This window comes from Salarias fasciatus, chromosome 1 (genome assembly GCF_902148845.1).
Source record: "Salarias fasciatus chromosome 1, fSalaFa1.1, whole genome shotgun sequence".
NCBI lineage: Eukaryota > Metazoa > Chordata > Actinopteri > Blenniiformes > Blenniidae > Salarias > Salarias fasciatus.
In genome coordinates this window covers 24,343,905-24,357,352 of record NC_043745.1, presented here as the reverse complement: position 1 = coordinate 24,357,352, position 13,448 = coordinate 24,343,905, and the positions used below count along the sequence as shown (strand labels likewise).

At 42.8% G+C, this 13,448-nt stretch overlaps 1 protein-coding gene across 1 annotated transcript in view; it reads right to left on the bottom strand.

Annotated features, from left to right (window-relative positions):
* Positions 1 to 13,448, bottom strand: part of apba2b (amyloid beta (A4) precursor protein-binding, family A, member 2b) — a 57,057-nt gene that overhangs the window by 11,900 nt on the left and 31,709 nt on the right. Inside the window, exons 2-6 of the mRNA XM_030094465.1 lie at positions 9,299 to 9,781; positions 7,474 to 8,633; positions 3,584 to 3,664; positions 966 to 1,005; positions 290 to 435 (exon numbers count right to left, since the gene is read on the bottom strand). Coding sequence (XP_029950325.1) covers positions 290 to 435; positions 966 to 1,005; positions 3,584 to 3,664; positions 7,474 to 8,633; positions 9,299 to 9,761 — 1,890 coding nt within the window. The 5' untranslated portion in view covers positions 9,762 to 9,781. The remainder of the gene's footprint in view (positions 1 to 289; positions 436 to 965; positions 1,006 to 3,583; positions 3,665 to 7,473; positions 8,634 to 9,298; positions 9,782 to 13,448) is intronic.

Below are 13,448 nucleotides of genomic sequence, written 5' to 3'. Positions count from 1 at the left end.
GCACCTAATTCTTGCAAGAGCTTGATGTTCTTTGCTTTGTTCTTTTTTTTTTTATTCAGGAAACTATAAAGACCAAAAGATTGTGGGGAATATTGAAAGGGAAACGCTGAGGAACAAAAAAATGTTTTTGAGGGTCATTTTTCTGAATGAACTAAATCGTCTCGTCATTCCTTGGTTACAATATGACAGGAACGTGGAGTTCTTCAGGCCAATAATTCAGCATAAGCAGTGTGTGTATGTGTGCATGCGTGTGTGTGTGTGTGGCTACGGTGGGAGTGCGTTTCAATACCTTGACCCTGCTGACTGCTTCTTGGGCCTGCATCATGCGTATGTTCTTGGACGGGTTCCTCTCAGACAGCAGCTGAGTGGAGCCCAGGTAGTTAGCAGCAAAGATAATTCCATCAATCAGGTCTTCTGGCTCGCAGGGTCCTGGTACTGGGCCACGGAGAGGCAGAGAGGAGCGTGATTAACAGGAGGACCCAGGGAAAGAGAGAGCGGGCACGGACAGGAAGGGTTGAGTGTGTGGCTCAGAGTGTGTTCTGTTCACTGCAGTCGATGCGCTGTGCAAAGAAACAGAGCCAAACACTGGGGCTCTGGAGATAAAGCGATGGCGATAATAGCCTCGACATGTCTGAGCAATGAGATGGCTGCAGACTGCGAGCTGATGGAAGTGCAAAGCTGGTGGGAGCTGAGATTAATCTGCGCCTCTGATATGGAGATGTGGACTCTCAGACACCCACTTCGGAGCACAATACGTTGTCATGATCTGAAGGAGCTAACGGGCAACCGAGGCCCTCGCGCATTATTAGACCTAGCAGTTGCCGAGAGGCAGGGAAATAGCACGGGAAGAGTTATATCAGGCGTGTGAGGAACAGACTGAAGGCAAAGTGATACTTGGACGTGTTCCATGTAATTACAATATTTTGATTTCATCACTAAACAGGTGGGCCGGCAGATTAACTTACCGTCGACGAAGCTGGGGAATGAGGCAACCTTCTTTGTTGGCTGGAAGACAGAAACAGCATAGAGATAATTGTTTGGGAATAGGTTTACAGTGAACCAAATATTTCCCAATAAATTAAATTAAATTCCATGAAGTTTTCATCATCTCTCTTTGTGCCGTTCAGAGCTTGACTGGAATCTCCTGCTTACACTGAAAATACCAGACTCAAACAGCACATGATCTCCATTACAGCAGCAGCAAACTTCAACATGTTAAACCATATGGGCTTGATGTTGTGAGATTTATCAATATAAAAACACATAATAAAAATGCGTTAGTGCACAATAACAATGTAAAACAACACATTTTATAAAGTGATTGCCTTCATGAATATGGACTGTCAGGCATGCAAGATACTGCTTCATTTGATGCTCATAGGTTAATGTGATTAATCACATCTGAAAATGTCTGTGTTGTTAATTATTACTTTTGTTTATCAAAGGTGGTGCAAAAACAAATGAAGCGTCAACAGAGATGTTGCTGTTATTGAGTTGAGAAGCCTTTTCTCAGCTGGCTCACCACAACGTCTGTGAACAGGCTTTTCTGTGTTGTGACTCATACTGACTCTGACTTTGTGTCGGTCATTTCTCATGTTACATTGATAAAATATAATTGTCGGAATGCTCCAATATGTTAAATAACTTCCTCCAAAAGCATCTCTGACTCCGATGAAGCTCAATATCCAATCAATCCAGGCATGAAGACGAGCAAAACATTACAAAAGCAATACGTTTCCAGCAGATCTTTCGCTTGTAAAAATGGTTGAATAGCACATGAAACATTTATTTGCAAAGGATGTCACTCATGGTGTTATTCTTAGAGAATCACTCGCAAAAGGCACACAAAGTGATTCTAGTTGTGTAGGCGTGCAAATTAGATCACTTTATGCAGAATCTGAGTGAATCGGGACCTACAAGGGGAGCTTGAAAGTTGGTGTCCCTACTTTTTTGACGACAATGTCGTCCTTTCGGCTCGATCACGAGTCTCCAACATGCAGTCATTACCAACAGAATTACACTGCAGACACAAGCAACTGAAGCAGGCTTCTTCTGTCCACAGGGTGGCAGGTTTTAATCTTCAGAACAGAGGAGGGTCCAATTGAGCTTCCTGGTCACCTCCGATTGGAGGCGTACCAAGAACAGCCAACAGTTTACCCCATGTTTGGTCTGGAAGCTGCTCAGTGCAGCTGGGAGACATTGTGGTGGACAGGGATATCAAAACACGGAAGAAATGATTGATTGAGTGACTGATTGATTGACAGTTGTATGGGTGAAGTTGTTACGGCTAACTGGTTCAGGCAGATGTACTTTACATCATGGCTCCTGAATGGAATCTAATAGAATTTGTAATTAGACAACCGGCACCCATGTCAACACTAAACTCCAAAATATTTTGATTTCTGGCTTTCCACACTTCAGACATGTGTTGTTCATGAGTACGGTATACAGATTCACACATTTTTCACAAGCTGACAATTACCTTCGCAGTGTATTTTCTCGCAAAACAATTATAGTGATCAGTGTCTCATTCCCTAACTACATGCATGTGTTGTGGAGCTTCCACTTCTCTTCTGATATTTCAGAATTCCCAAACTGCCAAAATGTCAAAATCAAAAGTTTAAGTGACATGTTTAATAGGATACTAGAGTAGTAACGGTGTGTTGTGTTTTCATAAATTTCCCGTCACTTGCATCAACATTGTTTTCCTCAGCAGGTAAACTGGGGTTCGACGTGGGAGCTGGGCATTAAAATAAACCCGTTGCAACATTTACAACATCAATGACACAGATTAGGCAACATTTATGAACCTGTCATGCACGAGCATGAGAATCAAAACTAACTGAAGACAAGGCTGGGGCAGCAACATAAATGAATAATCATAATTCATACCTTTGATCAAAAAGAAGGAAAAAAATCTTTTTGACGTTTAAAATAGGCATCATAAATATTTAATTTGTTCTGTGGTTTATTCTGCGATTCAACCATTTATACAGTGAAACTTCTATCGCTGCAGAAACTCCATATGTCCACCTTGCTCAAGAGAACTGTAAAAGTGTGAGAGTGCAAACTGTTATCTTATCGACTTCCCACACGGACGATGCTGTGGGAGTTGGAGGAGAGGGCATCCGAGAGAGAGGGAAGGTAAGCTGCAGAAAAGAAAAGCGCTGGTTGCCTTCGAGGTTTGCGTGGTGATTCAGCAAACTCAAACACTCATCCCACTGAGGTCTGCGGAGTCCTTAACATACTGAGAAAGTTTACCCGGCTCAAGGACACGGAGTTGTGGGCGGAGCCTGCAAAGAAGGCACCGGCCACAGACACCTCAGTGAAAAATGGCTCTCATAAAACCACGAGCAGACACGCAGCTCATTTACCAGGATGCTATCGCGCCGTGAGCCGAGGACACGAGCCGAGGTTGTAATTACACAATTACTCATTTATTCAGACGGCTACATGCATGCATGTGCTCGCACAGGCGCGCACATACATAAACACAATGGAATCCGTCTGGAGAGCAAATGACCTACAACGGATAAAGGACAATGAAAGAAACACTGCGAGGGAATATCCTGCAACATCTTACCTCTGGTACGTTGTTGTTCTCCAGGGGGACGTTGAGGTCGGAGCGCTGCTGTTTTCTGGGCTGCTCTGCTCCATTGCTTACCTGGCAGGTCAACACAGACAAACAGGTGCAAGCAGATACCATTTAGGACTGGAGTAGTAATGTGCAATCCAAGGTAAACACATGGAAAACATTTTCTTTGTGTGTGTGCTGCTGCGTGGGTTACAAATGAAGCTGTTGTACGAGTAGGTCGGCCTGCTGCACGGTGTTGTAAAGTTTGTGAGATGTTCCACTTCTGTCAAAACGGTCTGGACTGGATAAAATATTGCTTTTTGATCGAGTTGTGAAACAGAAATTATTTCAAGTGAATGTCTCAAAGCCAGTAAATGTTACATTTTGCCTTTCAACAGTCTGCTCTTCACACACACATCTTCCTCTGCATACTGTATAGTTACATATACAATGGAGGCAGATGGAGGAATGAGCCGGGTTGTTTTTCATTTGGCAGGTGTAGCTCTCGCTGAATCAATCATGATTCATTCATGATTCAGAATCCTGCACATTAAAATATTTGAAAACAGTTTTAAACAATAGTTTTGTCATGTGGCCTTTGCTTCTCCTCTAATCATCTTCTAAGATGTAGCTAAGCCAGTTGATTTCTTCAACAATCAGGAGTGAAATTAGAGAACACGAGGATGAGAGACTTAGCAGGATGGAAAAGCACCTTTATTTTCTTCCACAGGAAACTAATTTTAAAATCCAAAAACTGCTCATTCTCATTTAGCTGTATTGGTGAAATGCAGTGTGCCTGCCGTTAAACCTACTACTACCTCATTTACTTGATGCAGCTGCCAAAGTGTGAAATTTAGGAGGACCAGCTTGTTCTGTTGGCGCCTCTCTGTCTCCTCCTTCACACAACTGCACATAATGTCCTGATCAGTATGCATCATGCTGCAAAGCTCAGTTGTGCAAACAGCCATTAAATTAATAAGGTTCATGTTGTTGTTTGGGAGGATGAAATGATAAAGTGTGATGTTTGACAAAACTATACACGCATCTCCAGAATCCCAAGTGGATCCATTCAAACTCGGGGTAAAACTTTATCATCAATAAATCAGCAGCGCATCAATTTTAATCCATCGCTGCTATTAAAATTCACCGGACCACCACGGAGAGGGCTGGCACGTTCTGTGCACAAAAAGATTAAGCAGGATTTTGGGAACTGAATGACAGATTTTGTAACTATTTAACAACTGATCAGGCCTGAGCATAAATCATAACTTAATAAATGCCAGCTGTTTGTCTCTTTTGGAGATTTGGTTAAAGGTAACTTATTAGTAAACTGCCTGCTTCAGCAATAAATATGCTTTAATTGTGCAGACAGAAATTCAACACTTCATCTCATTGGATCATAAAATAGCCATAAGGAAAAGTAATTATTGTCAAATACAGAATGATAAATTAAAGAAAATTGCATACAAGATACAAGAAGGATGAAGAAATATAGAGAGGTGCTTCTGGAATTCTAGGATTTGTGGGCGTTGAAGATTTTGAGGAGTAAGTTCGAGAATGTGTGACAATATTAGAATTTGTGAACATTTTGAAATGAAATGTTCGACAATCAAACATTCGAATGAGTACAATGCAAAGACTTATTAGTGGCGACATATTAAAGTAAGATAACATTGTTTTGCAAACATATCAGTTGCGACTTTTTGCAAAGCTGTTAAAAATGTAATAAGAAATAATAATGAAAGAAATCTTATTTTGCATTAGTGAATACGACTTTAATGACTTGAAATAACTGTTAAACATTCATGCATTCTTTTAAAATTGATTATTTTGATGAAGTTATTCACAACTAAATATATAACATAAATGCTCTTGCTGATTTTCTTCTATGTAATTTTAATGTCTCATTGATGGTTAAAACATATAAGATTTTGAAATACAGACTGGCAGATATATTTGCATGAAGTTGACCTCTCTCCAGGGTTTAGTAGCTCATGTCTTACCACACACTGCAGCAGAACTCTGATTGAATTAATGTTGCCCTGGTTCAGTCAGAGGTCACACTGTAGCGGAGCGTGGAAAAAACATTTCATTTGCTAACAGAGAACAAATCGGCCGAGTAATTCCAGCCAATCTGGGATTCGTACGAACCTGCAGTGTATTCTACATTTTCCCAATTTAATCCAGCTTCTGTGTCTGACCCAGTTCTGTGTTATGGATGAGCTACATACAGCGGATATACAAGCACATGTGCACACTGTGGAGCAGGTGTGTATCAGCATGCTACCCACAGGAGACTATTCCTGTTCTCTTTTTACCATCTGACTGTTAGAAGATGAGGGATCTCTGCATGTGTTTGAGTCTATCGAGTTGCCTGGACACGGTGTGTGTGTGTGTGTGTGTGTGTGTGTGTGTGTGTGTGTGTGTGTGTGTGTGTGTGTGTGTGTGTGTGTGTGTGTGTGTGTGTGTGTGTGTGTGTGTGTGTGCATTCAGCCAGGAAGATGACATCTCAAGGTAACACAGAGGAGGAGCAAGCTAGCTCATCTTGGGGTGGCAATGAGAAATATGTCACCTGTAACTCATCTCCAGCTTCACACTGAAAAACTCTTTAAATCTCATCAGGTGTCAGGAGGGTCCTAAACCAGACTGAGTCCACAATGTCTCTTCAGGAAAAGACTCCAACCACACAGCTGCGCTACTCTTATTGCTCTCAAATTCCTGTTTTGGTGTCTTTTCTGTAGCTCTACTGTCAGGAGTTAAACCTGGTTTTAGTGATATAATTCACATCAGCCCTATATTTACAATTAGAAACTCAACACATCCACACTTTATATTAATTTAAATGCAGTGGTAAAATGAAAAAAAAAAGCACTTTGATATGAAATTCTTGAATTCTATGAAACAAGGATGACAAAAATCTGTTTTTCCTAAAAGATTTCTCTTACATTCATATTAGCAAGGGGAATGAATTTCACACTGGGGAGGCTAAAAAATGTTTATTAGTTTGTTGCTGGTTTTTGATGTCTGTGAATATCGAAGATATAAAAAGTCAATGATAGAATTTAAAGAATTTAAACAAACAGTAATTCTAATTTTGCATTAAAAAATAACTGAAAATTGAAAAGGAAACTGCTGTTTGGCTCGTCATACTGCTAAACATTTAGTATCAGAGGACTGTGATGGAATAAATGCACAATCCTCACAACGGAAAAATGTGCAGAAGAATGCATATGAAGCATATGAAAAGATGTACATTTAGACTTCTGAATGATTTGAAGTACTGCAAAGACAAAATGTCAACGATTGGAACTGAAATATGTAGCTGTTGAAAAATGTAGTTGCTTTTTAGAGGAAAAGCATTTTGAAAATGTTGAGACCGGGCAGAGAAAAGTGGTGTAAACCTACTAAAACATCTCACAACTCCACCTCTTAGGCAAACTGGCATCAGTGAAACACTCAGGAACAGAGCAGCAGGAGCATCAGCAACATGTCTGAGTGCATTCCGGAAATTTCTGTATGAAAAAGTGTGAACTGTTGACTGATACATGTCCGATGGCTTGTGCAAATAGAGCAACAACAGTAACAATCCTGAGCATAACATTTTTTCATAACATGGGGGATTTTATCATGTGCATCACACAGAAAGAATAAAAAAATCTAGAATAATCTCGACATGCAGGGGATGAAATGTGTGTGACCTTTAAGGCCTTTGGTTGCACACCATCCTAAACTGATGCGTTTTTGCACAGTGAAAATAACTTTATGCTCAGAAAAAACTGTGAATGCGAGTCGTTTCTCCAATTAAATTAATTTCAACCGAGCAGTAAGACTGACTAAATCATACACAGTGTTCCGATGCTTTCAGGATGTGGGTGGAAGAATAAGACTGAAACCCCCACCTGCTCCTGCTGCCATCGCTGCCTGTCTTCGGGGGAGCGAGGGTGCACCTTGACGCCCCTCTGCAGGTCGGGGTTGTTGTGATGCATGGAGGGAAGGTTCAGGGACTTGGGCCTGCTGTCGTGCCGGTGGTGAGCCGGTGGGTACGGCGCTGCGTCGTGCTTGGGGTGGGGGTAGTCGCCCGGCGGCGGATCCTGTGCCAGCTCCTCGGGGCTCTGGTCGGTGCTGCTGCTCAGGCTGCCCATGCTCATGCTCATCTTGATCTCAGCGACGATCTGGTCGATGTCCTCCTCGGCCTCCTCCCCCGTCTCGCCCTCCACCACCAGTACTTTACGGCTACGGTACGGGGAGACTCGGACCGAGTTCCCGTTGTCTTCGGGGGCGTAGTAGTCTCCGGTGTAGGCCCTCCCATGTCTCTCCACATCGTCGCCTTCCTCGTCGTCTTCCTCGTTCGGACAGTACTCCTCGCTCTCCGCTTCCTCCTGCTCCTCCCTCTCAGCCCGTCGGGTGTGCACGGAGTCGTGCGCGGCAGGTGTGTGGTGGTGATGGTGGTGGTGGTGGTGGTGGTCCAGGATGGGTTCTGGTCGTCCGTTGTATATCTGCTCATCAGGGTCTTGCTCCACCACCTCGCAGCGAACCTCCCCCTCTCCGTCAGCCCACTCCTCCACTCTGTGCCGCTCTCGTCCTGTCCACTGCTCCTGCCTGACCTGGCCCTCCTCTCTCCACTCCTCCTGGGCCCCCTCATCTTCCTCCTCCTCCTCCTCTTCCTCCTCCTCCTCTCCTTCCACCCACTCTTCTCGCACCTCTTCCTCTTCCTCCTCTCTCCATTCTTCCCTGGCTGCCCCCTCCCCTTCCTCGTCCTCCACCCATTCTTCCTCTCTCACTTCCCCCTCACCCTCCCCCTCCTCGGCCCAGCCTTCCACGGCCTCCTGGCATTCATCGGTGTGGGATCCGCCCACCTGCATGGTGGCGGTGCACTCATCCTGGCCGTGGTCATGGCCATGGTCGTGGTCGTGGTCGTGGTCATGGTCATGACTGTGCTCATGGCTGTGGCTGTGGTTGCACTCTCCCTGGCTGCTACAATCCATTCCTTCCAGATAACTGTCATCCTCTGGACAGTAGCGAATGTAGTAAGTCACACCTTCATCCTCTTCTGCCAGGCCTGGATAGGTTTATGATCACAAACAGACACGTTCCTCAGAGTGTGCACTGAGTTCATTGACACCATTGCTATTCCAGACTGCGCTGTAGATAACACCAGAAGAGCTAACTGATGTTAGGCTAAGCTTCTGACAAGTTATTGCTGTTGGCTCATCGAGGTTTAATTTCTTGTGGATAATCAGTCAAATTGCAAAGAAAAACAGTAAATTGTATTCATATGCACGACATATTCACTGCAAAGTAACAGCAGTGTGGCTCTGAGGATTTCAATGTCAGCATGTCTTCTGTGGGTTTAAAGCTGCTTGTAGTGTCTCAATTGAGATTAAGTTTCAAGTGTTTTTTTCAGAAATCATTTGATTTAATGAATTAAAAAAATGGAAACAGCAAGCGCAAACCTTTAATGTCACTCTTATACACCTTAAAGCCTTTCAAAGAACGAACAAATTAGTTGCCTCTTATGGCCAGACATGCGAAAGCAACCATGCTCATTTTTTTTTTTTGCAGTTACTAAAGTAAATATAAAATAAAACAAAATTTTCTTTTTTGTGTGTACCTACAGTGATTTTTTTTTTTTATCTTGTTCTACTGCTGCTTCTAAACACAATTTGAGGTCATGGAAAACTTTCTTGCGTCGTTTTCAATATGAGAAACCATCGTTTCACTCACCATCATCATAGTCTTCCTCATCGTCTGAGGTATTGTTGATATAATCAGAGCTGGAGTCGTCATCCAAGCTGTCGGCTCCACCGTGGAAGTCGGCCTGGTCGTGGTCGTCTGGATCGCGGGTGTGTTCGGGCGTGGATGGGGTGGCGGGCCGCTGATCTTCAACCTCTGCGTCTTCTTGTCTGCTGTACCGCTTCACCTCCACTTTTGCATCAGCGTTTGGGTCAAGATGATTGTGAGCCACACCTTGAGACTTCGGAGAAGAATATTGTGCCTTACAGGAATGAGGGAGGGGCTTTGAATCATGGGAAGCTTTGGGGTAGCGGAGTGGGCGTTGCCGTGCAGGGAGGGCTTTCAGATCACATGACTCCGTAGGACAGGAGGCGGGCCCTGGAGCAGCCATACTGTTACCTCCACTCGTCCCTGGCCTCTTCCTCTGAGCCATGATTGGAGGCTTACAAGCCATGCATTGTTCTTGGTTTTACCCTATGAGACAGAAACACAGAACGGTCCAGCTTTAGAATTATATCCAAAACGTCGGGCAAGCAGTGTGAGCCTCACAGGAGGAACCTTCCACAATGAAACGCAACGCTTAAAGGCCAAATCTGGTAAGCTTTCGAGATTATAGGACAAGTACAACTGAGCGTTATGTCAAAATAACTGAAACGCTGAGCTCAGTGTCAGTTCTCCTAGATTACAGAAACACACTCTCTTTCTACATATAATCTCAGGGCTTGACGAGCAAACACAGTCGGGGACGACACATCCGCGTTCAGATCGGGATTTATTTGCTCACTTTGACCATTTTTAACTTGAAATTCACAACAGTAGTTTCAATGCATCACTCAAGCTCAGCTTTGGCTTTGCAGTGAACACAAAGAACATGGCCTTCACAAAACGCTAGTGGCACACTTCCAGACAAAGGATCAATCGTAAAATCAAAGTAATTTCCATTCAGACATTGCACATGATGCACATGATCGGTCAATTAGCACTTTAATTCACCCCTAAATAGCGCAGACCTGGCCATGACAAGCAGAGAAGCAAACAGCAATTTCCTCTGCCTCCACAATAGATTCATAACTGGAACCTGTGTGTTTGCTGCCACATTGGGCATTGCTGTTGCCCTCAGGAAAGAACAGAAGAAAAAGGTGTTTCTCGTCTGAGATCAACAAGCTTTCAAGTATAGTGACTACTTCTGCAGTCAAAAGATTACTTTTCCACTAAGTGAAAACAGGTGACAGCATTCCTGCAAATCTTTCTCTCAATCAAATATCTGGTGACTTCAAGATGTTCACATAGTAGATGCCACTTTTCTGCAAATTCTTCACTTGTTCAAGAACACTCATAGACTTGGTGAATTTCTGCTTTGTGACTTTGACAAATCACACATTTCCACACATTTTAATCACATTCTTTTTCTCTTCCAACTCTCTTTTTTGATTTAATTAAATTTAAGTGGTACAGAAGATGAATGAATGAATGAATGAATGATAGCACTCTGGATGTGCGTGTCTGTATGTGTGCATGCATTTATACACATATGTATATATGTGTGCATAGATGTATTTTTCCTTTTATTGTATTGTCATTCATTTGTGAACCAATTCATTTTGTGAAAGGTAAAAGATTAACTGACCAGAGATTAATTGTCTGATTGATTTTCTGTTGAAGCGACACAAAAGCAGCACTGACCAAAACCACACATGCTTCCCCCCTTTTCAGCATAAAAAACATGTCTTGATTTCTCACTGGATTTAAAAAATAGTTTTTGCATTGGCGTTTCTACATCCTACAATAATGGACAGAATAGCACTGGATTTAAAGGAAATTTATCTGGACTTCTTTTAATATATTCTTGTCAATTATGTACAAGATGGGAATGAAGATTACCACAGGGTTTTGCTTTATAAGTAGTGTAAAGCATAAATATTGTACATTGTCATCTTGTTTGCAAAATGTGGAATCCATCAACAACAATACAATCTTTCGAGAGACTGTCATTAATTTTGTACTGTTAGTTTGGAATAAGCAGCAACAAGCACTGGCATTATCAGATATGGTGATAATGTGTATGTGAATAAGAATGTAGTCCATCATTTATTATGCTCATAATGTCACAGAGCAGGTTGTTTACATCACTATCAGTTGTGCTTCACAAACTTTATTACCTAAAAATCAAACAGATGATTTTAAAAACAGGCACCAACCATATAAATTATGACAGAAGTAAAATCAAACTACTATCAATAAAAACACAGTACTTAATTAGATTGTGTCCCTCTTAGCTGTGCTGCAGTTTAACGGTGTGAAAAAGTTCAACAGGGTTCTGTACTTTTCCATCAAGCGTGGCCTCTTCGCCCTGCCATCCATTTTGTCACCGTCCACGCTCCTGTTGTGCCATCCAGTTGCTACGAACAACTGCCCTCAGAGGGGTGTTGCTGCAGCTTTCACCTGCATTTTCCTTCCCCATAATTACATTTTCCATCACCGGCGATTATACTGCTCAATTAGCTCTGCACAAACACTTCCTCTAAAGCAGGAATATCAATAGGAGTGCCCACGGACGCGCATCATGTGTATGTTGCGCTCAACTTACAGGTCTGAGACTGAATGTATACAGAAAACAGAGACACGGGGCTTCAAACACGAAGAAAGAGCAATGCAGATTAGAATCCTCTCAGACATGTGGACACACCTGATGAAAAACAGCAACACCTGACAAACTATTATCCTCTCGGACCACCCATGCAAGTTTCTCCTTCGAAATCTTTGCCTTTGACTTAACATTACCCTCAGCTTGTTAATGTCTAGAAAGCATGTATCATCAGCTGCATGTCTTACCTCCAGTCCTGAGCTGGGATGTGAAATACAATAGCACTGAGATCTGTTGTAACAACGGCCCCATCCTTCCCCCCCCCCCCGCCTTCATTCCCTCGTGTTGCTCCTCGCTCCTCCCTTCCCCCAGCAGCTGCCACACAGCCTGCACCTCTGTGACTCCACCCTCACATTAAAGCCGAGCATCAGCCTGTATGAGTGCCGCCCCCGCCCCGCCCCGCCCCGCCCGCCCGCCTCGCGCAGCTCCCCCGGGGGTAAACGCTCCGGATTGGTAGCCATGGGTAACTGCATCCTCTGGGGGACCGATACCCTTTGACCTCTTCTTTGTTGGCTTCCTACACTCACAGGTCTCATTTCCGTAGCGTGGAGTAGCCTAAGTGTTGTCACGCTTGTATTCAACGTCCAATGGCCTCTACATCTACTTCAGAATTACTGTACTCCTTTACTTAGATTTTTCAAAATGTCTCTCAAGCTTATTTGTAATTTTCAGTTTATTTTTCACTATTCTGCAGTGTTTCTCAAAGCAATACATTCACAATCATCTCCAAAAGGCAAAAAATCTATCTTTTGTTGATTTTTGGATTCATTTCTGTGTTTCTTGTTTGTCTCTGGACAAACAACAAATCCCCTCTGAAAGGGGTTTAGATATGCACTACATTACAGAGTCTTTACTCCTATTAAGTGATACCTCCTGCTTAAATCAATAACCAATTTGGCGAGTAGATCGTGATCACATTTGTTTTACTGCAAGTGCTGAGTTCCAGGCTGCAGGAGGGATCAGGCAGCTGCTTGTAGCTACATGAGCACTCTGTCTGTTTTCTTTTAATTCATCAAGAAGACTGTCATGTAAACTGCAAAATATTATTTAAAGGTTGCTAAAGTTGAGAAAACGTTAGCCCCCGATGCACTAAATGGCAGCCGTGGCTTCTAACTTTACCTCATTTATGTGCATCATTTTGAGTGTAACAATATAAGTAAGACAAAGCAGAATGCAGAAAACAGCTGCAATTATTTGATTTATTTATTATTTTCTTACTATTTTGCTGAGAGACTATTAGTTGGTTGTAAGATTATATAATTTGTCCCGAAGGAAAAAATGATCTGCATGTTTGGTCTCATTGGAGTTAAAATTGAGCAAATTCCAGGTGACTTGGTGAGGAAGTATGCAGATGTTTGCTGCTCTGAGCTGGATGATTGTGTGACACTGAACAGAACTCCGCCTTAGTTTCAGCTGTAGATCATAAGTTTTCATGGACACAAAACATTTTTAGGTGTTCACACTCATCACACAAAGCTACACAGAGCTCTCAGGTAG